The 27,225-nt window shown below is 44.0% G+C and overlaps 1 protein-coding gene across 1 annotated transcript; it reads right to left on the bottom strand.

Annotated features, from left to right (window-relative positions):
* Positions 1-1,726: 1,726 nt before the first annotated feature.
* Positions 1,727-18,672, bottom strand: SNRPA1 (small nuclear ribonucleoprotein polypeptide A'). The gene is made up of 9 exons (XM_038747222.1): positions 18,559-18,672; positions 11,184-11,331; positions 8,111-8,189; positions 7,114-7,160; positions 6,729-6,831; positions 4,866-4,945; positions 4,349-4,424; positions 3,153-3,246; positions 1,727-2,000 (listed from the first exon to the last, which is right to left on the bottom strand). Exons 1-9 carry the CDS (start codon positions 18,638-18,640, stop codon positions 1,942-1,944), a joined length of 768 nt encoding a protein of 255 aa, XP_038603150.1. The 5' UTR covers positions 18,641-18,672; the 3' UTR covers positions 1,727-1,941.
* Positions 18,673-27,225: the final 8,553 nt, after the last annotated feature.

Raw genomic sequence — 27,225 nt, 5'->3', positions numbered from 1 at the left:
ATACAATTGAATGAATGACTATATATATGTGTATATGTTTGTACATAGTTATTACTCTATTTTACTTGTACATATTTATTCTATTTATTTTATTCTGTTAATATGTTTTGTTTTGTTCTCTGTCTCCCACTTCTAGACTGTGAGCTCACTGTTGGGTAGGGACCGTCTCTATATGTTGCCAACTTGTAATTCCCAAGCGCTTAGTACAGTGCTCTGCACACAGTAAGCGCTCAATACGATTGAATGAATGAATGAGTAATGGTATTCATTTATTGAACGCTTACCATGTGCAAAGCACTGTACTAACTGCTTGGGAGAGTACAGTACAACATCATCATCAATCGTATTTATTGAGCGCTTACTATGTGCAGAGCACTGTACTAAGCGTACTCAGACACAATCCCTGTCCACAACAAGCTCACAGTCTATTAAGCGCTTACTATGTGCCAATCACTGTTCTTACCATGTGCAAAGCACTGTACTAACTGCTTGGGAGAGTACAGTACAACATCAGACACAATCCCTGTCCACAACAAGCTCACAGTCTATTAAGCGCTTACTATGTGCCAATCACTGTTCTAAGTGCTGGGGTAGATGCCACCTAAAAACGTTGGACAATCCACGTCATCTAGACTCTATTCTTATTACTACTAATAATTGCATTTATTGAGCATTTTGCAGCTGAGGTAACCAAGGCACAGAGAGTTAAGTGATCTGTCCAAAGTCACACAGCAAACAAGTGGAAGTCAGGATTACAATTCATAACAATGACGATGGTATTTGTTAAGGGCTTATTTTGTGCCAGGCACGGTACTAAGTGCTGGGGCGGATACAAACAAATTGAGTTGGACACAGTCCTTGCAACTCAGGCAGACTCCTTTGGTTAAGCGGGAGTCACAAGAATAATTGTTTCAGGCTTATCATATACTATTCTATTTGTTTCTCATTACTATTTTGATTTACAGGTCCCATCAATGCTGTTTGAAATGAAAATTAAAACCAACAAACCCTGAAACCCAGTGTTCCTAAATAAGTGTGTTTTGCCCTATTCTGCAGATGTTTGAAAGAATAACGTGGCCCTGTTGCTGGGATTCTGTAGTCTGCGGGCCTGTATTGATAACACGAGGCTATGCTATATCCCACCTACTGTTTTTATATAAGGCTGGTTTTTAGAAGAGTGCTTTGCACATAGTAAGCGCTTAATAAATGCCATCAATACTATTATTTTACAGCCATTGGCTGCACCGAATTATCCAACTGCAACCAAGGTCACTGACCGTACTTCAAGCCGGTCTTCTCACTTAAGAGATGGAAATCTCAACTACTTCAAGTTGCCACAGTGAGCAGGGAGGTTCAGGGAAAATTAAAAAAAAAAAGCGAGTGAAACAGTGGGATTATCCAATTTGTGGAAGTGTGCATCTAATGGTACTTAGCCCTTGCATCTCTGGTAAACTACAGTACTGTTTGCTTTAGGTAATTTTTGGGCTCTTTAATAGATGGTTCTTTGTTTTATGGAGTTGACTACATTCCTGTAAAATGTAAGTTCCCCTTTCTGGCCTTAAGGATTTCTCAGTGAGAATTAAAAATGGAAGCCTTGGGGCTTCAACAGGTGGGAAAGAAAGGTACCACACTGGAGCCCCTCCACGGCTAAAAACGTTATCGAGCAGCAAATAAATTTCACCTTTTTCAGTTCTGTTGTAAAGGTGAGACACTGAGTAAGTACATGTTTTTTGGCATTTTAAAAAACTGGTTTACTGGGCTTTTGAAATTTACATTACAAAATTTACAGTGGTATATTCAAGCACTTCGAACGTGTCTATAAACAAAATGTCATTACGTTAAAGGAACACAGCCATTAAACTGGGCCATGGCAAAAAAGCAACACGTCTTCTGACACACAAAAATGTATTCTAGACATACTGCAGACCCCTCAAGCAAAGTTCAGGATCCATTAATAACTGGGTCTTCCTCCATCTCCTCTTCACCGTCATCGGCAGGTCCTATAGAGAAAAAAATTATACGATTTTTAAAGGCATTTGATCAAATATAACTTCCATTTTACTGCCACACCTCAAATTCCTGTTGCTGTACAGGTGCTCTATTTTATGTAAGTAATAGCAGAGAACACATCCTTCACCATTCGGGACTGCCTCTAACACAGTTAAATGAGAAAGTCTTTTCTTACACCGTCAAGACGTTCCTGACCCAGAGCGACACCACGGACACACCTCTCCCAGAACGCCCCGATCTCCATCTGCAATCGTTCTGGTAGTGTATCCATAGAGTTTTCTTGGTAAAAAATACAGAGGTGGTTTATCATTGCCACCTTCCGCGTAGTAAACTCGCGGAACTCTGCCCTCGACTCTCTCCCACGCTGCTGCTGCCCAGAATGGGCGAGTTTTGACTTTAGAAGATTGCCTTCCACTCGCTAGCCACTGCCCAAGCTAGGAATGGAATGGTTAGGCCTTTGCTTGACTCTCCCTCCCATAACCGAGACTGGTAGAGTCCCAGAAATTCTCCAGGTGCGACGCTGAGAAGAGGAAATGTGAAAGTACAAGCCCAATTTTCCCAATACCTACACGTCCTCCTCGATAGTAAACTTTAACTCTCCAAGAACTGGGCTAACAACGATGATCACCCTTAAACCAGTGAAATCCCCGGCCCCCCAAAATGAGTCAAACCTTGCACTGCCTGCTGTGGCAAGTATCCCCATTACCCACCTTGAGGATTCTGCGGAAATCCTAAAAACAACTGGCTAACTGGAGGGCAGGGGCGAAGGCAAGACCACAACAATCAGCTACTTGAGTGGCTCCACTGACAAATGCCTGCTGTTATACGATGCCGCAAAACAGCAGCGGCACTCCGCTAACGGTCCCTTTGGCTGCAAATAGAATCTGGATGTGACATTTTTATGTGCACTGCACTATGTAAGCTCGATGTGGGCAGGGAAGCTTTAAGAACTTTAAGTAGTCTGGCCTCTGCCCAACTTGGCCCATGAAAAGTGGGTCAGGTTAGGGATGATTCCTAGGCCCGTGCTCTCTCCCCTAGGCCATGCTGCTTCTCATCTGCAATCTAAAGCACCTTACTTTAAAGAGTTACCTTACAAAACAGTACTCATTTGGCAACCGAATGTTAAAACGAAATCTGCTGACCTGATTTGCGTTCTCTGCCAGGTATCTGACCAGACTGTAACAATCCCTTCAGTCTTTCAACTTCTGCCAAAGTCGAAGCATTAGCTATGGCATTCTGGAAGAAAACACATAAAACAATTGCCGAAAATGAAAAACAACAGGTCACTGGGTACCTTTAGAGAAGGCTATTTCGGTGGAGCGATGGGGGTGGAAGCCAGATTGGAGGGGATCAAGGGGACAATTGGAGAAGAAGTGGAGAGAGTGGGTGTAAACAACTCTCTCAAGAAGTTTGGAGAGGAATGGTAGGAGGAAGATGGGACGATAACTGAGGAAGCCATGGGATGAAGAGAGGTTTTATTTAGGATAGGGGTTAAGTAAGCAATGGGGAAGAAGCAGTTGGAAAGCAAATAGTTGAAGACAGTGGTCAAGGAGGGGAGAAAAGAGGGGGCCAAATGTTTTAAAAGGGTATGAAGGGACGGGGTCAGAAGCAACAGGTGGAGGGGGTAGATTTAGAGAGGGTTACTAGGAGAAATACAGGGAGAGTTGAAGAGGGCAGAGGAAGACGGGATTGGAAAGGAGCAGGGGAGATTTTAGGGAGATCGTGTCTGATGGTTCCAATTTTATTGATGAAGTATGTGGCCAGGTCATTGGGGAAGGAGATGGTGACGGCAGAGGGACAGAGGTTTGAGGAAGGACTTAAATGTTGGGAATGCCTGGTGGGGGCAGTGGGTATGGGAGTGACTAGGAAGAAGTACTGTCAAGGCAGAGGAGCGGGCCGAATTTAAGCAGGAAAGAATTGTTTTAAGGTGGACAAGGTCAGAGAGATGTTGGGATTTCTATCAACAGCTCTCTGCAGCTGGGGCGCAGAAGCAAAGGAATCATATTGTGGGGGTGATCCAGGGTTGTGGGTTAGTGATACGAGATCGGCGGAGGGCCTGGGGAGCAAGGGGGTTGAGTGCTTCAATCTGTGCATCAAGAGAAGGTAATTTGTGTAAGTACACTAAATGGGCAGGACTGCAGCTCACATTTTAATACTAGCTAGAAATCCAGGATTGGGTGGTATGGATAGCATGGGAAGAAACATTTTATATTACACGGATCAGTTCTGTAATACTCTGTATTTGAAATAGAGATTAACACTACAGACTGTTTATTGTAAACCTCCTTATATAAATTTTCTCTCAGCGACATTTTTTTTTTTTTTGGTGATCTGTTACCTTAATTGCTTCTACATCCCCTGGAGAGGGTCCACCTTTTTTCTTGTCAGTTGGTAATCCAGCTCCTGGGTTGAAACTTATTTAAAAAGAGATAGAGGGAGAGAGAGAGAGAAGACAAACGAATTACACCCAGACTAATAGAACATGCTTCTCTTTTACTTTCAAAATTTTGAAAGTATTCCAACCAGTGTAGTATCTTATCTTTGTTAACAAACTGATACAATAAAGAACTCTCCTTCAGAAACATCACCACTCCCCCTCTCAAGGACAAACAGAAAGAGTGTGTGAGAGTTTCGCAACATGGAGATTTGCAGACAGGCAGGGTGGCTATTTAAAATTTGGAATAAATGACCTTTTCTCGTTTCTTGTTAGAGTGAAACTCACCAAGATTAGCATGGAACAAGAAATTGTGCCCAATTCAGGTAAGATGTATTTCAAGTTGGCTTTTATGGGCTGGGTACAAAAGAGGAGATGTTTCTGAAGGTGAATTCTGTTAAATTGGATTTCTGTATCTTACGTTTTGGTTCTCCTGGCAATATCCTTTGCAAGTTGTGCACCCCGTTTGCCCTTGAACATTTTCTCTGCCTCCTGACGCTCCTACAGCGATACCACACACAGAGTTAATGTAAAAAAAACAAAACCACACACACCACATGATTTAGATGTTTTCCTCAGAAAAATCCAGGTGAAAATTCTCAACAAAAAGTTTCTTCCGGCCGAGAAATCTACTAAAAAAGTGCTTTTAAAATTTATCTAATTTTAAAAATCCAAAGACATAATTTTGTTTTCTTGAGGCTGGTCACAGGACAGAAAAGCCTCTTTATGGCATTGAGAGAAGTTGTTGATTGGAGGTCTTTCTCTCCTTTAGCGCTGTCATCATTTGATTTTAGTGCCTTCTGTTCCAGGTGGAACTCAGAGTGGGTCGGCACAAAACCACACCTGAGTGGGCTTGGAAAGCCCCAGACGATCTTCTGTTTCAGATGAGAGGACCGATGACCAGAAACTTGTCATGGGGGAATGGACAGATTTCTGAGACTGTCCTATCGTGAACTTGCTGGTTGGGCCGGTAGGTAAAGGGCAGGTCAAGTTAAAAAGCCCAAAAAACCCCAGGCCCTCATGGGCCGGCGATGGGAGGCACAGGGATGCTACAAATGCATGGGTTTTGCAAAGATTCGTTGTTGAGAGCAGTTTACGAAAACGATGATGATGGTACGTGTTAAGCGCTTACTATGTGTCAAGCGCTGTTCTAAGCGCTGGGGTACTGATGAGCTGATCGGGTTGGACACAGTCCCTGTCCCACGTGGGGCTCACAGTCTTAATCCCCATTGGACAGATGAGGTAACTGAGGCCCAGAGAAGTTAGGTGACTTGCCCAAGGTCACACAGCCACGTGGCAGAGCAGGAATTAGAACCTACGACCTTCTGAATCCCAGGCCCGTGCTCTATCCACTAGGCCATGTTGAGAAGAAACGTGTACTGTAGACTGTGAGTTCCTTATGGGCAAAGATCACAGCTACCAACTCTGGCGTTGAATGAATGTATATATGCTTGTACAGATTTATTACTCTGTTTATTTTACCTGTACATATTTATTCAATTTATTTTATTTTGTTAATATGTCTTGTTCTGTTGTGTGTCTCCCCCTTCTAGACTGCGAGCCCGCTGTTGGGTAGGGACCGTCTCTAATGTTGCCAACTTGGACTTCCCAAGCGCTTAGTACAGTGCTCTGCACACAGTAAGCGCTCAATAAATACGATTGAATGAATGAATGAATGAATGGCGTCCTGCACGCTCCCAAGCACTTTAGTACAGAGCTCTGCACGCAGTAAACGCTCAGTAAACACCACAGACTACCCACTGAAGCAACCCGTCCTTCCTGGAAGAAAGTCCAAACTAGGTCCTACAGTCCTGCGGCTCACCTTGGGGTGAAGATTTTTTACTTTTGCTGGTCTCTACTTTACGAAATACCAATAATGAACTTTAACGTAAGTTTTGAAAACGATAAAATTTTACTCCTAAAAAAATAGGTCAATTGCTCCCAATCTTGTTCCCAGTACCCGATAAATTTTCTCATTTTGGAAAATTTACCACAGAGAAAATTAGTTTCAAAGAATCAAAACAGCCAGAAAATGCACTCTACAATCTCATTAGCAATACCCAATTCATTTCCTTATTTTGGAAAATTCACCATAGGGAAAATTTATTTCAAAGAATCAAAACAGCCAGAAAATGCACTCCACGGTCTTGTTAATACCCACTTCACTTTCACGTTTTGGAAAATTCACCACAGAGAAAATTTATTTCAAAGAATCAAAATAGCCAGAAAATGCACTCCACTAAAACCCCAACTTACATAGCAAATACACATTATCATCACTTACTTTTAGTTTCACCTTCTGGAAATCTAGTACTCTCACTTGAGGGACCTTGTGGATTACATACAGTCTGTAGTGCTTTTTATTTGTTACAGGATTTCTCAAAATACTGCATGGGGAAAAAAAGAACCTTTAAGTTTGTTAACAATATAATACTGAAAAGAAAATCCAGAGTCATTTTGAATTTTCACTTGCCCATCCCACTTTTCGACACTGAAATTAAGCAACTCTCAAGGCAGTGAAAACCAATTTCCCAAAAAGTACACTTACAAAACTGTTGGCTATATAACAACATGCTTCTAGCCCAAAGCTTGACCTATCTATTATCCGGCCCAAGTTTAGGCTGGATTGCATTAATAGCATTACCACTTTAGAGAGAAAGATTACATACCTCAGGTAAGTCAGAGATTTTAGGGTTGCCAAGGGATCTAGATCACCCTAAAAAAAAAAAAAAAAACCAAAATAAATCACCAAATGAATACTCTAGCTGCTTTGCAACTTCATGTGCTAGCATTAATTCTGAAGTTAAGATAAAGAGGAGTCTCTAAGAGCCAGCATCTTCTCAGGAGCCTGGAGCAGGGAGTCAGAAGACCCAGTTACAAATTCCAGCTCTGCCACTGGCCTGTTATGGAGTTCTGGGCATCTCATTTATTCCATGCCTCAGTTTCCTCATCTGCACAAGGGGGACAAGAGAGTTGTTCTTATCTTCAGATGAAAAGCCCGTGGAGGACAGGAACTGCTTATCTGATTATTTTGTCTGGATGCGAGAATTCAGTTCAGCATGCTGACACATGGCAAGAATTTAATAAATCTGAATGGTGGCTTTAGTTTCACCAAATCACACTCAGAATATTTCAGAAACTGCTTCTGTGCGCACTGAAGTCAGCAGACACTACTAAATCCAGTGTGCTGAGATCCATACAATTTGAATTAATCAATCAATCGATCGTATTTATTGAGCGCTTACTGTGTGCAGAGCACTGTACTAAGCGCTTGGGAAGTACAAGTTGGCAACATATAGAGACAGTCCCTACCCAACAGTGGGCTCACAGTCTAAAAGGGGGAGACAGAGAACAAAACCAAACATACTAACAAAATAAAATAAATAGAATAGATATGTACAGGTAAAATGATCCATTATCCATTATTGTTGCAAGCAACAATGGACAGGCTCTCTCAGGTCTTACCAACTCTGAGCAGCATTATGGGACTCACTCTATTTCGACAATTCAAGGGACTTACAATGATACCACTTGGATTGTTAGAGTTTCTTAGCCTGTGAGCCCCCCGAGGGACAGGGACCGTGTTTAATTCCCAACTACGCATCCTCGCCCAGCCCACGCTACAGTACACTGTTCCCACTTTCCTCATTTTTTCCCCTTACTTACCAGTTCCACGATGCTATTGTTGGTCAGGATGAGTTCCCTTAGACCGGGGAGGGCCTGTTCGAGTCCCTCTCCTATACGGCTGAAATAAAACAACATAAAATTAGACGCAGGAGCCTGCTACCGAAAGGCAAATTCTAAAATGGGTAAGCTTCACAAACGTCCTAATGATGCATCTTTTGACTTCTTATATTTTTGCAGATTTTTTTTTTCCCCCATTGTGGGTGCCAGCCAAGGTAACCTACCCCAAAGGAAAACTGGCGTCAAGTACAAAATGTGTAGGCTGTGGAACAGGGGCCTTCGGGTTGTTCACAGCATTTTCCTCCGGGTAGGTTTGGGTCTCTCAAACCAGGGGGTCCCAACTCCTTCAAGAGATTAGATCACTGCAATGGCAATCAGCTACTGGGTGATGGGCCTGGTGATCAGATGAGCTGCCCTCCTTCTCCCAGGCGGAGGGACACACCTTTGGGCCGGAGGGCAGCGAGATTGGGTCCAACCTGATTAACCTCTACCTACCCCAGCGTTTATTTAGTACAGTGCCTGGCACATAGAAGCACTGAACGAATGCCATTAAAAATTAGCCAGACCCCAAGATTTGGCCCACTTAGGGGTGAAGGTGATGTCCCAAGTGTTGTTAAATATTAGTTCCAGTCAGAGCCCGAGGACTTTGGTGGATTAGTCCTTTTAGACTGTGAGCCCACTGTTGGGTAGGGACTGTCTCTATATGTTGCCAACTTGTACTGCCCAAGCGCTTAGTACAGTGCTCTGCACACAGTAAGCGCTCAATAAATACGATTGATTGATTGATTGATTAAGGCTTTTTTGGGTGAGCAGCCTCTGCCTGGTTCCACTATCTTGGACTCACATGACTTTCAACCCCTTCGCTCAAAAACCACGCTCTCACCGGTAGCCAAATCCAAAGTGTTCTACTCTGTCTGAATCCTCCTTGACCCTTGGCTTCTCTTCTGCCTCTCATCATGGGTGTCACTCAAAGCTCCGTTCTGGGCACCCTACTCTTTTCACTCTACACTCACGCAGTTTCAGCCAATGATTCCCAAATCTCTCATCTGATCTTGGCATTCCCTTTCTCCTCTGGCCTCCCAGACACCTTCTCTTGGATATCCGACCAGCATCTCGAGCTCGACTGTGTCTAAAAACAGAGCTATGCATCGTCTCTCCTACATCTATTTCTAATCTCCCTATCTCCCAAAGCAATTGAGCAATTCTCAGTTGAGAAGCAGCATGGCTTAGTGGAAAGCACAGGGGCTTGGGAGTCAGAGGACAAGGGTTCTAAACCCGGCTCTGCTACCTGTCTGCTGTGTGACCTTGGGCAAATCACTTAACTTCTCTGTGCCTCGGTCCCTCATCCGTAAAATGGAGATTAAGACTGTGAGCCCCACCTGGGACAATCTGATTACCCTGTATCTACCTCAATGCTTAGAACTGTGCTTGGCACATAGTAAGCGCTTACAAATACCATAATTATTATTAAAAACACCACCACCCCCGGCCCTATAAGCCCGGAACCTCAGCCTCAACCGACTCCTCTGTCTTTCGACTACCGCGAACAATTTTACTGACAAAACCTGTTGATTCTCCCTACACATCATCAACTGGCTTGTTGCAACTACACTGCTATAGTGGCCTTCTTCCTACTCCTCTCCCTGCTGCCGGTTTTGTCCCTACTCATCCTCCCCTCCCCTCCATGCCACTGTGTCAATTGGAAGCGTTGCTCAGCCCTCACCCCTTCTTTTCTCAAAACCCTCCACTGGCTTCCTGAGCCACTTTGCATCGAGCAAAAAACTCCTCACGGCTTCAAGGATCTCTTCCATACTCTTCTCCGCCCTTAAACACATTTAACCCCCTCCACTGTCTCCTTGCCCATCTCTTGTCCCTAATGACTGGGACACATACTTTGAGAAAATTGAAACCATCAAGAGCGATATCCCTAAAACCTCCCCTGCTCCTCTTCAGTCCCTCCCACCTCCTGCCTCTTTTTCAACTCTTGCATCTTTCCCAGCAGTATCTCAAGGGGTGATCTCCAGCCCCCGCTCAAAATCCACCTCCCCTCCACCCTTTGGCATCAGATTGATAATAAGCATTCAATAAATACCATGAATTGACCGATTCTGCTCTTGACTCTCCCACCTGTTTCCCTTGACTTCCCAAATTCAACAGACCAAAGCTCCCCTGACAATGAGTCCCTTCTAAAGGCTCCCCTCCTCCAACAAGCCTTCCCCGATTCATTCACTGCATCCGGAATGGCGGAAACCCACCCACGGTCATCGCCAGGACATACAAATTCATTTATAACTCTTGTGTTTACATTTCTTCAAGTGTACAGTCAGTTACCTTAAGAAGTCTACTAGAAAACAGCTTTGTGTCTGCCTGCAGTGTTAGTGTACAAGTGGATGTGGATTGTGGTACTTTGTTTTGTGCTTAAGAGTACGGGATGGGAGTCGGAGGTCGTGGGTTCTAATCCTGGCTCCGCCACTTGCCGGCTGTGTGACCTTGGGCAAGTCACAACTTCTCTGTGCCTCAGTTACCTCATCTGTCAAATGGGGATTAAGCCTGTGAGTCCCACGTGGGACAACCTGATTACCTTGTAGGTACCCCAGTGCTTAGAACAGTGCTTGGCACATAGTGACCTCTTAGCGAACATCACCTTTATTACTACAGAACATTATGACAAGATGCCGCTCCGCAAATACTGTTACTACTTCAGGATCTGTTGCACTATCGAGAGGAAATTGTGGGCTTCGAACTTTTTGTCTTGCTGCTCGTAGGAAGTTTGTAGAAAACAAATCACCAAGTGAATCTGTAATGGCCCATATCAAAACAAGTTCCGATTAGAACTTTATAGACTATCATGAATATTTTCTACGTGAGAAATGGATAGGATTAGGTCAATCAATCGTATTTATTGAGCGCTTACTGTGTGCAGAGCAGCGCTTGGGAAGTACAAGTTGGCAACATACAGCAATCATCCGGACTTCCAAGAAAAAGGTGGATAACCTTTCTTTCAATTCAAAAGAAAATGCACTGACGCCCGGAACCCTCCAGAATCAAAACGCACCATATCCTGTTGTTGTTCACCAGTAATGTCTTCAGTCTTCTCAACAGAGGGAATCCATCTAGCTTCCTGATTTCATTGTCAGAAAAATCAATGGCGTCGAACTGATCCAAAGTGGCCCCCAAGTTTTCAATCACAGGGATTTTATAACCTGGAGGAAGGGAAGAAGAACCGGGGAATCAATAGTAGTTACGGGCTACTGTGTGCACTGCGCTGTGGTAAGTTCTCAGGAGTGTGCAATACTTAGTATTCAGTGGAGATCACTGCATGAAGCACCTGTAAAGGTGATCTCCCCCTTTTAGACTGTGAGCCCACTGTTGGGTAGGGACTGACTCTATATGTTGCCAATTTGTACTTCCCAAGCGCTTAGTACAGTGCTCTGCACATAGTAAGCGCTCAATAAATACGATTGATGATTGATGATGATGATGATCTCTGCCGTCAAGGAGCATCAGGGGTAACGGGCACTAGTACCCTATAAGAATATGTACGTTAGGGCTCTGGGGAGGGGAGAGGTGAGAGGGCAGGATCTTTACCATCAAGGAGCTTACAGTCCATCCACGGCTGCAGTTCATAGTTCACACTAAGCGCTGAATAAATACGGCTGATTGACAGAAGCAGCGGGTCCCAGTGGAAAGAGCACGGGCTTGGGAGTTGGAGGACGTGGATTCTAATTCCGCCCCCGCCCCTTGTCTGCCGGGTGACCTCAGGCAGGCCGCTTCACTTATCATCATCAATCGTATTTATTGAGCGCTTACTATGTGCAGAGCACTGGACTAAGCGCTTGGGAAGTACAAATTGGCACCATATAGAGACAGTCCCTACCCAACAGTGGGCTCACAGTCTAAAAGGGGGAGACGGAGAACAAAACCAAACATGCTAACAAAATAAAATACATAGAATAGATATGCACAAGTAAAATAAATAGAGTAATAAATATGTACAAACATCTATACATAGATACAGGTGCTGTGGGGAAGGGAAGGAGGTAAGATGGGGGGATGGAGAGGGGGACGAGGGGGAGAGGAAGGAAGCGGGGGGAGAAGAAGCAGCTTGGCTTAGTGTTAAGGGCCTGGGCTTTTTCTTTTTTTTATCGTATTTATTGAGCGCTTACTATGTGCAGAGCACTGTACTAAGCGCTTGGGAAGTACAAATTGGCACCATACAGAGACAGTCCCTACCCAACAGTGGGCTCACAGTCTAAAAGGGGGAGACGGAGAACAAAACCAAACATACGAACAAAATCAAATAAATAGAATAGATATGTACAAGTAAAATAAAAAATAAGTAGAGTAATAAATATGTACAAACATATATACATATATACAGGTGCTGTGGGGAAGGGAAGGAGGTAAGATGGGGGGGATGGAGGGGGGGACGAGGCTTGGGAGTCAGAGGTCGTGGGCTCGGATCCCGGGGCCGCCACTTATCAGCTGAGTAACCTTGGGCAAGTCACAACTTCTCTGGGCCTCAGTGGCCTCATCTAGGAAATGGGGATTAAGACTGGGAACCCCACGTGGGACAATCCGATGACCTTATATCTGCCCCAGCGCTTGGAACAGTGCTTGGCACATAATTCATTCATTCATTCAATTGTATTTATTGATAATAATAATAGTATTATAAATAGTAATATAGTAATATAAATAGTATTTATAACAAGCACTTAACAAATACCGTTATTATTATTCTCTGTGCTTCAGTTGCCTCAACTGGAAAATGGGGATTAAGACTGCGAGCCCCACGTGGGACAACCCGATGACCTTATATCTACCCCAGCGCTTAGAACAGTGCTTGGCACATAGTAAGCGCTTAACAAATACCAACATTATTATTCTCTGTGCTTCAGTTGCCTCAACTGGAAAATGGGGATTAAGACTGTGAGCCCCACGTGGGACAACCCGATGACCTTGTATCTACAGAGCTTAAAACAGTGCTTGGCACATAGTAAGCACTTAATATTATTGTTACTGTTATCACTATTACCCCAAACGTTTAGAACAGTTTTGTTTTGTTCTGTTTCCCCCTTCTAGACTGTGAGCCCACTGTTGGGTAGTGACCATCTCTAGATGTTGCCAACTTGTACTTCCCAAGCGCTTAGTACAGTGCTCTACACACAGTAAGCGCTCAATAAATACAACTGAATGAATGAATGAATGAATGCTTGGCACACAGTAAGCGCTTAATATTATTATCATCATTATTACCCCCAGTGCTTAGAACAGTGCTTAGCACATAGTAAGCGCTTAATATTATTATTATTATCATTATTACCCCCAACGCTTAGAACAGTGCCTGGCACATAGTAAGCGCTTAACAAATACCATCATTATCATTGTGATTACACCCAACGCTTAGAACAGTGCTTGGCACACAGTAAGCGCTTACAATTATTATTCTTATTACCCCCAGTGCTTAGAACAGTGCTTGGCACATACTAAGCGTTTAATATTATTATCACTATTACCCCCAATGCTTAGAACAGTGCTTGGCACATAGTAAGCGCTTACTATTATTATCATAATTGCCCCCAGCGCTTAGAACAGTGCTTGGCACATAGTAAGCGCTACTATTATCATCATTATTACCCCAACATTATTATCATTATTACCCCCCAATGCTTAGAACAGTGCTTGGCACACAGTAAGCGCTTACTATTATTATCATTATTGCCCCCAACGCTTAGAACAGTGCTTGGAACATAGTAAGCGCTTACTATTATTATCATTATTACCCCAAAATTTTTATCATTATTACCCCCCAATGCTTAGAACAGTGCTTGGCACATAGTAAGCGCTTACTATTATTATCATTATTACCCCCAACGCTTAGAACAATGCTTGGAACATAGTAAGTGCTTATTATTATCATTATTACCCCAATATTTTTATCATTATTACCCCCCAGTGCTTAGAACAGTGCTTGGCACACAGTATGCGCTTACTATTATTATCATTATTGCCCCTAACGCTTAGAACAGCGCTTGGCACATAGTAAGCGCTTCACTATTATTACCATTATCGTCCCCCACGCTTAGAACAGTGCTTGGCACATAGTAAGTGCTTACTTATTATCATCATTATTGCCCCTAACGCTTAGAACAGTGCTTGGCACATAGTAAGTGCTTATTATTATCATTATTGCCCCCAACGCTTAAAACAGTGCTTGGCACATAGTAAGCACTTACTGTTATTATCATTAATGATGATGGTGATGATGGCATTTGTTAAGCGCTTACTATGTGCAAGGCACTGTTCTGAGCGCTGGGGGGGGATACAAGGTGATCAGGTTGTCCCACGTGGGGCTTACAGTCATCATCCCCATTTTACAGATGAGGTAACTGAGGCTCCGAGAAGTTAAGTGATCTGCCCAAGGTCACACAGCAGACATGTGGCGGAGCCGGAACTCGAACCCATGTCCTCTGACTCTCTTTCCACTGAGCCACACTGCTTCTCATTATTGCCCCCAACACTTAGAACAGTGCTTGGCACATAGGAAGCGCTTAATATTATTACCATTATTACCCCTAACGCTGAGAACAGTGCTTGGCACATAGTAAGTGCTTACTATTATTATCGATATTGCCCCCAACGCTTAGAACAGTGCTGGGCACATAGTAAGCGCTATTATCATTATTGCCCTCAATGCTTAGAACAGTGCTTGGCACATAATAAGCACTTACTATTATTACCATTATTGCCCCCAACGTTTAGAACAGTACTTGGCACATAGTAAGCACTTAATATTATTACCATTATTAATATAATTACCATTTTTACAGAGGAGCAGCGTGGCTCAGTGGAAAGAGCCCGGGCTTTGGAATCAGAGATCATGGGTTCGAATCCCAACTCCCCCACATGTCTGCTGTGTGACCCTGGGCAAGTCGCTTAGCTTCTCTGAGCCTCAGTTACCCCGTCTGTAAAATGGGGATTAAGACTGTGCGCCCCACGTCGGACAACTTGATCACCTTGTAACCCCCCAGGGCTTAGAACAGGGCTCTGCACATAGTAAGCGCTTAACAAAGGCCATTATTATTATTATTACCCCTAACGCTTAGAACAGTGCTTGGCACATGGTAAGCGCTTACTATTATCATAATTGCCCCCAACGCTTAGAACAGTGCTGGACACATAGTAAGCGCTTACGATTATTATCATTATTGCCCACAACGCTTAGAACAGTACTTGGCACGTAATAAGCGCTTACTATTATTACCATTATTGTCCCCAACGCTTAGAACAGTGCTTGGCACACAGTAAGCGCTTACTACCATTATCGTTATTGCCCCCAACGCTTAGAACAGTGCTTGGCACATAGTAAGCGCTTACTATCATTATCATTATTGCCCCCAAAGCTTAGAACAGAGCTCGGCACACAGTAAGCGCTTACTACCATTATCATTATTGCCCCCAACGCTTAGAACAGTGCTTGGCACATAGTAAACGCTTACTATCATTATCATTATTGCCCTCAACACTTAGAACAGTGTTTGGCACACAGTACGCGCTTACTATTATTATCATTATTGCCCCCAACGCTTAAAACAGTGCTGGGCACGTAGTAAGCGCTTACTATTATTACCATTATTGCCCCCAACGCTTAGAACAGTGCTTGGCACATAATACGCGCTATTATTACCCCCAATGCTTATAACAGTGCTTGGCACACAGTAAGCGCTTACTACCATTATCGTTATTGCCCCCAACGCTTAGAACAGTGCTTGGCACACAGTGAGCGCTTACTACCATTATCGTTATTGCCCCCAACGCTTATAACAGTGCTTGGCACACAGTAAGCGCTTACTACCATTATCGTTATTGCCCCCAACACTTAGAACAGTGCTTGGCACACAGTGAGTGCTTACTACCATTATCGTTATTGCCCCCAACGCTTAGAACAGTGCTTAGCACACAGTAAGAGCTTACTATTATTACCATTATTACCTCCAACGCTTAGAACGGTGCTGGGCACATAGTAAGCGCTTACTATTACCACCCTTATTGCCCCAACGCTTAGAACAGTGCTTGGCACACAGTAAGCGCTTAATATTATCTTATTACCGCCAACGCCTAGAACAGTGCTTGGCACATAATAAGCGCTTACTATTACTACCATTATTGCCCCCAACGCTTAGAACAGTGCTTGGCACATAGTGAGCGCTTACTATCAATATCATTATTGCCCCCAACGCTTAGAACAGTGCTTGGCACACAGTAAGCGCTTACTATTATTATCATTATTACCCCCAACGCTGAGAACAGTGCTTGGCACATAGTAAGCGCTTAATATTATTACCATTATTACCCCTAACGCTAAGAACAGTGCTTGGCACATAGTAAGCGCTTACTGTTATTATCAATATTGCCCCCAGCGCTTAGAACAGTGCTGGGCACATAGTAAGCGCTTACTATTATTATCATTATTGCCCCCAACGCTTAGAACAGAGCTTGGCACATAATAAGCGCTTACTATTATTACCTCCAACGCTTAGAACAGTGCTTGGCACACAGTAAGCGCTTACTATCATTATTATTATTGCCCCCAATGCTTAGAACAGTGCTTGGCACACAGTGAGCGCTTACTACCATTATCGTTATTGCCCCCAGCGCTTAGAACAGTGCTTGGCACACAGTGAGTGCTTACTATCATTATCGTTATTGCCCCCAACGCTTAGAACAGTGTTTAGCACACAGTAAGCGCTTACTATCATTATCATTATTGCCCCCAACGCTTAGAACAGTGCTTGGCACACTGTAAGCGCTTACTATCATTATCATTATGGCCCCCAACGCTTAGAACAGTGTTTGGCACACAGTAAGAGCTTACTATTATTACCCCCAACGCTTAGAACAGTGCTTGGCACATAGTAAGCACTTTACTATTACCACCATTATTGCCCCCAACGCTTAGAACAGTGCTTGGCAAACAGTAAGCACGTAATATTATCTTATTACCGCCAATGCCTAGAACAGTGCTTGGCACATAATAAGCGCTTAATATTACTACCATTATTGCCCCCAACGCTTAGAACAGTGCTTGGCACACAGTAAGCGCTTACCATCATTATCGTTATTGCCCCCAACGCTTAGAACAGTGCTTGGCACATAATAAGCGCTTACTATTATTACCAGTATTGCCTCTAACGCTTAGAACAGTGCTTGGCACACAGTAAGCACTTACTATCATTATCATTATTGCCCCCAAGGCTTAGAACAGTGCTTGGCACACTATAAGCGCTTACTATCATTATCATTATGGCCCCCAACGCTTAGAACAGAGCTCGGCACACAGTAAGAGCTTACTATTATTACCCCCAACGCTTAGAACAGTGCTTGGCACACAGTAAGCGCTTAATATTATCTTATTACCGCCAATGCCTAGAACAGTGTTTGGCACATAATAATTGGTTACTATTATTACCATTATTGCCTCCAACGCTTAGAACAGTGCTTGGTACACAGTGAGCGCTTACTACCATTATCGTTATTGCCCCCAACGCTTAGAACAGTGCTTGGCACGTAGTAAGCGCTTGCAATTATTACCATAATTGCCCCCAACGCTTAGAACAGTGCTGGGCACATAGTAAGCGCTTACTATTATTATCATTCTTGCCCCCTACGCTTAGAACAGTGCTGGGCCCACAGTACGCGCTTACTATTACTATCATTATTGCCCCCAACGCTTAGAACAGTGCTGGGCACATAGCAAGCGCTTACTACTATTACCATTATTGCCCCCAACGCTTAGAACATCATCATCATCAATCGTATTTATTGAGCGCTTACTATGTGCAGAGCACTGTACTAAGCGCTTGGGAAGTACAAATTGGCAACATATAGACACGGTCCCTACCCAACAGCGGGCTCACAGTCTAGAAGGGGGAGACAGAGAACAAAACCAAACACACTAACAAAATAAAATCAATAGAATAGATATGTACAAGTAAAATAAAGAAATAGAGTAATAAATACGTATAAAAATATATACATATATGTAGAACAGTGCTTGGCACATAGTAAGCGCTTACTATTCTTATCATAATTGCCCCCAACGCTGAGAACAGTGCTGGGCACATAGTAAGCGCTTACTATTATTACCATTATTGCCCCCAACGCTTAGAACAGTGCCTGGCACATAGTAAGCGCTTACTATTTATTGGCCCCAACGCTTAGGACAGTGCTTGGCACCAAGTACCACTACTAGCCTTCCGTCGAGAGGGGGCGCTCGCGCGCCCGGCGCGCATGCGCAGTGCGGGGGGGGGGGGGCGGCCCAGCTCGTGCCCCGCTTCCTCCCACGAGGCGCAGGGGGCGCTCCAGGCCCTTCCGGCGGCGGTTGCGGGCGGTTGCGGGGGTCCCCCCGCGCCACCCCTCCCCCTTACCCCGCAGATCGAGCTCCCGGTCCCGCACGGCGTTGGTGTACTGGGCCGCCTGCTCGATCAGCTCCGCCGTCAGCTTCACCATCTTGCCGCAGCACCCGAGCCCGCGCACGCGCACGCGCCGCCGGCTCCGCCGCGCGCAGGCGCGTTCGTCGCCAGGCCGGGCCAATCGCAGGCCGAGAGGGGCAGGCGAGCCCAGAGTCATCGAGCGCCGGCGCGTTCGCCCCTCGGAGCGCGCGCATGCGCTCGCGGCCTGAGGCGATGACGCCTGGCGGTGCTTAGGCCCCGGAAAGCGGCCTGGACCGAGAAAACTACCAAATAATAATAAAATAATAATAATAATAATAATAATAATAATATGTTGGTATTTTATAATAATAAATAATGTTGGTATTTGAGAAGCAGCGTGGCTCAGTGGAAAGAACACGGGCTTTGGAGTCAGAGGTCATAATAATAATGAGGGTAGTTGTTAAGCGCTTACTATCAATCAATCAATAGGTCGGGATTTGAACCCATGACCTGACCCCAAAGCCCATGCTCTTTTCCCTGTGCCACGCTCCTTCTCAAATAGTAATAATAATAATGGCATTTATTAAGCGCTTACTATGTGCAAAGCCCTGTTCTAAGCACTGGGGAGGTTACAAGGTGATCAGGTTGTCCCACAGGAGGGGGTGGGGGGGCTCACGGTTTTAATCCCCATTTTCCAGATGAGGTAACTGAGGCCCAGAAAAGCGAAGTGACAGAAAAGTGAAGAGGGTATTTATTTTTATTTTTTTCATGGCACTTATTAAGCGCTTACTATGAGCAAAGCACTGTTCTAAGCGCTGGGAAGTTACAAGGTGATCAGGTTGTCCCACATGGGGCTCACAGTCTTAATCCCCATTTTACAGATGAGGTAACTGAGGCACGGAGAAGTTAAGTGACTTGCCCAAAGTCACACAGCGGACTAGGGGCGGAGCGGGGATTTGAACCCATGACCTCTGACTCCAAAGCCCGGGCTCTTTCCACTGAGCCACGCCGCTTCTCAGCTTACTGAGCTGAGCGCTTACTGGGTGCAGAGCACTGTACTAAGCGCTTGGGAAGTACAAGTGGGCAACACAGAGAGACGGTCCCTACCCAACAGCGGGCTCACAGTCTAAAAGGGGGAGACGGAGAACAAAACCAAACGTACTAACAAAATAAAATAAATAGAATAGATATGTACAAGTAAAATAAATAGAGTAATAAATATGTACAAACATATGTACATATATACAGGTGCTATGTGCAAAGCACTGTTCTAAGCGCTGAGGAGGATACAAGGTGATCAGGTTATCCCACGGGACGATCAGTCTTCATCCCCATTTTACAGATGAGGGAACTGAGGCCCCAAGAATAATAATGATAATGATGGTCTTTATTAAGCATTCACCATCATCATCATCATCAATCGTATTTATTGAGCGCTTACTGTGTGCAGAGCACTGTACTAAGCGCTTGGGAAGTACAAGTTGACTAGGGGCCAAGCACTGTTCTAAGTACTAGGGGGGATACAAGGTGATCAGGTTGTCTCCACGTGGGGCTCACAGTCTTCATCCCCATCTTCCAGATGAGGTCCCTGAGGCCCAGAGAAGTGAAGTGACTTGCCCAAAGTCACACAGCGGACAAGTGGCACGGGCAGGATTTGAACCCATGACCTCCGACTCCCCAGCCCGGGCTCTGTCCACTGAGCCACGCTGCTTCTCTATGCAGCTACTTCACTATTAGGCCGTGCTGCTTCCCAATCATGAGTTCAAATCCCGGCTCCAGCAACTGTCAGCTGTGTGACTTTGGGCAAGTCACTTCGCTTTTCTGGGCCTCAGTTACCTCATCTGGAAAATGGGGATGAAAACTGTGAGCCCGCCCCCCATGGGACAACCTGATCACCTTGTAACCTCCCCAGCGCTTAGAACAGTGCTTTGCACATAGTAAGCGCTTAATAAATGTTATTGTTATTATTATTATTATTTGAGAAGGAGCGTGGCTCAGTGGAAAGAGCACGGGCTTTGGAGTCAGAGGTCATGGGTTCAAATCCCAACTCCGCCAACTGTCAGCTGTGTGACCTTGGGCAAATCACTTCACTTTTCTGGGCCTCAGTTTCCTCATCTGGAAAATGGGGATTAAAACTGTGAGTCCCCGCCTCCCCCCCGTGGGACAACCTGATCACCTTGTAACCTCCCCAGCGCTTAGAACAGTGCTTTGCACATAGTAAACCCTTAATAAATGTCATTGTTATTATTATTATTTGAGAAGGAGCGTGGCTCAGTGGCAAGAGCACGGGCTTTGGAGTCAGAGGTCATGGGTTCAAATCCCGACTCCGCCAACTGTCAGCTGTGTGACCTTGGGCAAATCACTTCACTTTTCTGGGCCTCAGTTACCTCATCTGGAAAATGGGGATTAAAACTGTGAGCACCCCCCCAGTGGGACAACCTGATCACCTTGTAACCTCCCCAGCGCTTAGAACAGTGCTTTGCACATAGTAAGCGCTTAGTAAATGCCATTATTATTATTATTATTATTATTATTATTATTATTTGAGAAGGAGCGTGGCTCAGGGGAAAGAGCATGGGCTTTGGAGTCAGAGGTCATGGGTTCAAATCCCGACTCTGCCAACTGACAGCTGTGTGACTTTGGGCAAGTCACTTCACTTCTCTGGGCCTCAGTTAACTCATCTGGAAAATGGGGATTAAAACTGTGAGCCCCCCCCCGCCACATGGGACAACCTGATCACCTTGTAACCTCCCCAGCACTTAGAACAGTGCTTTGCACATAGTAAGTGCTTAATAAATGCCATTATTATTATTATTATTATTCTCCCTCCCCCTCAACCCCCACTCCAAAGCCTTACTGAAGGCACATCTCCTCCAAGAGGCCTTCCCTGACTTGAACCCTCCTTCCTCTTATCCCACTCCCTTCTGCGTCACCCTAATTTGCTCTCTTTTTCTCCCCCCTTCCCAGCCCCACAGCACTTATGTGCATATCTGTAATATATTTATTTGTATTGATGTCATCATGATCATCATCAATCATATTTATTGAGCGCTTACTGTGTGCAGAGCACTGTACTAAGCGCTTGGGAAGTACAAATTGGCAACATATAGAGACAGTCCCTACCCAACAGTGGGCTCACAGTCTAAAAGGGGGAGACAAAATCAAACATACTCCCCCCAGGCTGTAACATCAATGTGGGCAGGGAATGTGTCTGCTTATTACAGTATTGTACCCTCCCAATCTGTTAGTACAGTGCTCTCTTCATCTCTCCCCCTCTCCATCCCCTCCATCTTACCTCCTTCCCTTCCCCACAGCACCTGTATATATGTATATATGTTTGTACATATTTATTACTCTATTTATTCATTTTACTTGTACATATCTATCCTATTTATTTTATTTTGTTAGTATGTTTGGTTTTGTTCTGTCTCCCCCTTTTAGACTGTGAGCCCACTGGTGGGTAGGGACTGTCTCTATATGTTGCCAACTTGTACTTCCCAAGCGCTTAGTACAGTGCTCTGCACATAGTAAGCGCTCAATAAATACGATGAATGAATGAATACGAAGGTCATCAGTTCTAATTCTGGCTCCCACCACTTGTCTGCTTTGTAACCTTGGGCAGATCACTTCATTTCTCTGTGTCTCAATTGCCTCATCTGCAAAATTGGGATTGAGATTGCGAGTCCCAAGTGGGACAGGGACTGTGTCCAACCCCATTTGCTTGTATCTGCCCCAGTGCTTAAAACATTGCCTGGCATATAGTTAAGTCCTTAACAAATACCGTTATTATTATTGTTATTATGGTTTTAGTGTTTTGCAAATAAAGATTTCACAATATAATTAAAAAAACATAATTGCACCATTGGAAGACAAAACCTGTATATCTGTATATATGTTTGTACATATTTATTACTCTATTTATTTATTTTACTTGCACATATCTATTCTATTTATTTTATTTTGTTAGTATGTTTGGTTTTGTTCTCTGTCTCCCCCTTTTAGACTGTGAGCCCACTGTTGGGTAGGGACTGTCTCTATATGTTGCCAACTTGTACTTCCCAAGCGCCTAGTACAGTGCTCTGCACACAGTAAGCGCTCAATAAATATGATTGATGATGATGATAAATACGATTGATTGATTGATTAGAAAAATGCATCGTAAATCGAAAATTTAAAGAAAAATTGCAAATAAAGATGGGAGGCTCTGCTTTCCTTTGCCTATTCTCAAAAGTGTTCAAAAAGACAACAAAGAAATTTATACCAAGACTTCCAGATTTCACAGTAGGAATCACACTGGTTGTTAACTAGTTGTTAAAATGTAAGCAAGTTATTTTGCTGGCTGTGTTAACATTTTTTCCAAAAATGTGTTTGAAGCTGGGGAGGTTTTGATAAATTTAACGACTTGCAAATCTTGCCCCCCCAAAACCCAACACAACCGAAAAGCACGTCTTTCACAGCACGTTTTCAATATGTTTTGGACTTACTCTTCAGAGAGAATGGATTGATCGTGCTGAAACAGCAGCTAAAAAGTGGGCAATTCAGAACATAAAATTTCACACTATCTCCTTGCTAATCAAGAACTTCCTTTCAGAGGGCAAGGTGAAGTCTTGTCACTAACAGAGGTAATTAAATAGAATTTGTACATGCAGTGAAAAATTACGACTATTCTGTGTGACTTTTTTAGAGACGATGGCTATTTCCAGAGACAGTGCAATCCAAAATGATTTAATTAAACCAGTCAGACAAATGGTAAGAGAGAAAATTTTTAGGGACATTCAGGAAGCATTTTTTTTCTATTCATAATGTTAGATGAGACCTCTGACACTCAGATTAAGTCAGAGTTGTCGACGGTGATGAAATGAATTCACAAGGGTAAAATGCAGGAAAGATTTGTTGACTTTATTGATGTTAATTCAGGCAGAAATGCCAATGGTCTGTTTATTCATGATGAAAATATGGTAAAAATATCTACTAGAAAATTCTTGCCCAAACTGATCATCATCATCATCATCAATCGTATTTATTGAGCGCTTACTGTGTGCAGAGCACTGTAGTAAGCACTTGGAAAGTACAAGTTGGCACCATATAGAGACAGTCCCTACCCAACAGTGGGCTCACAGTCTAAAAGGGGGAGACAGAGAACAAAACCAAACATACTAACAAAATAAAATAAATAGAATAGATATGTACAAGTAAAATAAATAGAGTAACAAATATGTACAAACTGATGATGATGACTCAGCTATAAGTGCCCATTTGAATGGCCTGCAGCAAAAAGTTTTGGAGGCTTTCACATGTAGCGTGGGCTGGTCTCCCTCCACCTTAATTTTCTGCATTCTCCACGTACGTTTGTCCATTTTCGTGCACATAGTAAGCGCTCAAAAAATCCGATTGAATGAAAGTGGCTGGGAGACAGGAGGGGCAGGAGAGTTGTGCAGCGAGATGGTGGCCGAGGGGAAATGCTGGGCTCTAAGGATCTTTTCAAGGGCATTTGTTAAAGCGCCCGCTGGGTGCCATCATCATCATCATCATCAATCGTATTTATTGAGCGCTTACTATGTGCAGAGCACTGTACTAAGCGCTTGGGAAGTACAAATTGGCAACATATAGAGACAGTCCCTACCCAACAGTGGGCTCACAGCCTAAAAGGCACAGTACTATGCGCTGGGAAACATCCAAGCAACATAAATTGGGCAGTGTAGTCCATAGCGCCCAAGGGGGGCACAGGAGTCTCCATTTTATAGATGAGGCTACTAAGGTACAGAAATGGACCAGCCCAAGGTCCCCCAGTAGACAAAGGGCGGAAATTCTTTTGTTGTCTGTCTCCCCTTCTAGACTGTGAGCCCGTTGTCGGGTAGGGATTGTCCCTATTGCCAAATTGTACTTTCCAAGCGCTTAGTACAGTGCTCTGCACACAATAAGCGCTCAATAAATACGACTGACAATGAATGAATGGTAAGGGAAAGTGTCTTCCAACTCTGTTGTATTGTACTCTCCCAAGCGCTTAGTACAGTGCGCCGCACACAGTACCACTGATTCATACTGTACATGTTCATCCATTGCTGTGCACGTTTTAAATCAATCATTCAATTTATTGAGCACTTACTGTGTGCAGAGCACTGTACTAAGCACTTGGTATTTGTTAAGCACTTACTATGTGCCAAGCACTGTTCTAAGCATTGAGGGGCGGGGGGGTGGGGAGACTACAAGGCAATGAGGTGGTCCTAGGTGGGGCTCACAATCTTAATCCCCATTTAACAGATGAGGTAACTGAGGCCCTGTTGATATCCTTAATGATTTTGTAAATTTCCATCATCATCATCATCATCAATCGTATTTATTGAGCGCTTACTATGTGCAGAGCACTGTACTAAGCGCTTGGAAAGTACAAATTGGCAATATATAGAGACAGTCCCTACCCAACAGTGGGGTCACAGTCTAAAAGGGGAGACAGAGAACAAAACCAGCCATACTAACAAAATAAAATAAATAGGATAGATATGTACAAGTAAAATAAATAAATAGAGTAATAAATATGTACAAACATATATACATATATACAGGTGTTGTGGGGAAGGGAAGGAGGTAAGATGGGGGGGATGGAGAGGGGGACGAGGGGGAGAGGAAGGAAGGGGCTCAGTCTGGGAAGGCCTCCATCTTGTCACTCCTCAGCATCAGACTGAAGAATCCTAATCTTTCCAAAGGAGAATTTCGCAGGCAAACTGAAGATTGAGGGTATCAAGCCCCTCAAGGTTCTGAGGTTATTGGAAACAAACCTAATGTGTTTGTATTATAGGGGTTCTGAAAAACTGGCATGACATAATATGCAAAAGCGGATTGTTAGACTGTGAGCCCACTGTTGGGTAGGGACTGTCTCTATATGTTGCCAACTTGTACTTCCCAAGTGCTTAGTACAGTGCTCTGCACACAGTAAGTGCTCAATAAATACGATTGATTGATTAGGTGGTTTAGAGAAATCAGGGATGAGCAATGCAGAATACCTTATTAAAAGGAAAGTTGGGACTGCTTAGACATGGAAAAAGGGGCTCTTTAATTGATTCCTAGATAGGAGATCGGAAATGGTTAGATGAAAACATTAAAAATGCCAGCTGGTACTTCCCTAACAAGGAGGATAGATGTTAAAGAGGGCAACCCTCTCCCCTATTTTCCAAGCATCCTTAGGTGTGCCATTTGTCGGAGGCAGAGTACAGGACTGGAAGGATCATTGATTTGGCCCCATATATCCTACTAATATAATAATAATGGGATTTGTTACACGCTTACTATGTGCAAAGCACTGTTCTAAGCACTGGCGAGGATACAAGGTGATCAGGTTGTCCCATGTGAGGCTCACAATCTTAATCCCCATTTTGCAGATGAGGTAACTGACGCACAAAGTGACTTGCCCAAATTTACATAGCTGCCAAGTGGCGGAGCGGGGATTTGAACCCATGACCTCTGACACCCAAGATAGTGCTCTTTCCACTGAGCAACGCTGCTTCTCAATCTACCAAAATGTATACTGTTGTACCAAAATGAGGTAACTGCCAATGGCCCCAGTGCCTGGCATACATTTTCCCTCTGCGTTAGAAGACACGACCGCTCCACTTTGGGCATGGGGGAAAATACTTTGTTTCCACTTCCACGTTCTCCCTGGCAGTACCGAATTTACCAAACCATACTTATACTAGGTTTAAAATAATAACAATAATATGTGCTTACTCCACATCAAGCACAGAACCAAACATGGAGTAGATACAAGGTAATCAGGTCGGACAGAATCCTTGACCCACGGGGCATTTAATCTTCATCATCATCAATCGTGTTTATTGAGTGCTTACTATGTGCAGAGCACTGTACTAAGCGCTTGGGAAGTACAAATTGGCAACATATAGAGACAGTCCCTACCCAACAGTGGGCTTTCATTTTACAGATGAGGAGACTGAGGCACAGAGAAGTTAAATGGCTTTCCCAAAGGCACCGGAGGCAGAGCCAGGATTAAAACCCGGGTTCGCTGAGTCCTAAATCTATAGTTTGTCCGCGAAACCGGACTCTGCCAAGCGCCTGCTTTCTGACCCTGGGCAAGTCCCTTAACTTCCCTGTGCCTCAGTTTCCTCAACTGTAAAATGGGGATTCAATATCTGTTCTCCCTCCTTCTTAGACTGAGCGCCCCATGTGGGACAAGGTCTGTGTCTGATCTGATTAACTAGTACTTACCCAGCACTTAGAACAGTGCTCCAGCGCTTAGATCAGTGCTTTGCACATAGTAAGCGCTTAACAAATACCATCATTATTACTATTATCACCTCAGTGCTTAGGACAGTGCTTGACACATAGCAAGTGCTTAACAAATACCATCATTATTATTATTATCACCTCAGTGCTTAGGACAGTGCTTGACACATAGCAAGCGCTTAACAAATTTCATAATTATAATTATTAAATTATTAGACCGCATTGCTTCTCACCTGAGAAGATGACTTTGTCACCCCATTTCCCAGTCAGCTCCAACTAAAACCTCAGTAAATATGATTGATTGATGCGAAACGTTGCTGGTTGTCGAAGGAGGAATAGGGAGGGACTCAGTCTTTCGTATTCTTGCATAGCTATACTTTCAACCTTGGATTTAATTTGGATTAAAGGAGAAGGAGGAGAAGCAGC

Source organism: Tachyglossus aculeatus, chromosome 5 (genome assembly GCF_015852505.1).
Source record: "Tachyglossus aculeatus isolate mTacAcu1 chromosome 5, mTacAcu1.pri, whole genome shotgun sequence".
NCBI lineage: Eukaryota > Metazoa > Chordata > Mammalia > Monotremata > Tachyglossidae > Tachyglossus > Tachyglossus aculeatus.
Note: the sequence above shows the minus strand (reverse complement) of the source record. Positions and strands in the feature narration are given on the sequence as shown.

Coding starts and splice junctions, on each gene's coding strand:
- SNRPA1 (XM_038747222.1), bottom strand. CDS start 18,640: ATGGTGAAGCTGACGGCGGAGCTGATCGAGCAGGCGGCCCAGTACACC. Junction 4,425..4,865: donor ATTGCCAGGAGAACCAAAAC/GTAAGATACAGA, acceptor TTTTTAAATAAG/TTTCAACCCAGGAGCTGGAT. Junction 2,001..3,152: donor TGGCAGAGAACGCAAATCAG/GTCAGCAGATTT, acceptor TTTTCTCTATAG/GACCTGCCGATGACGGTGAA.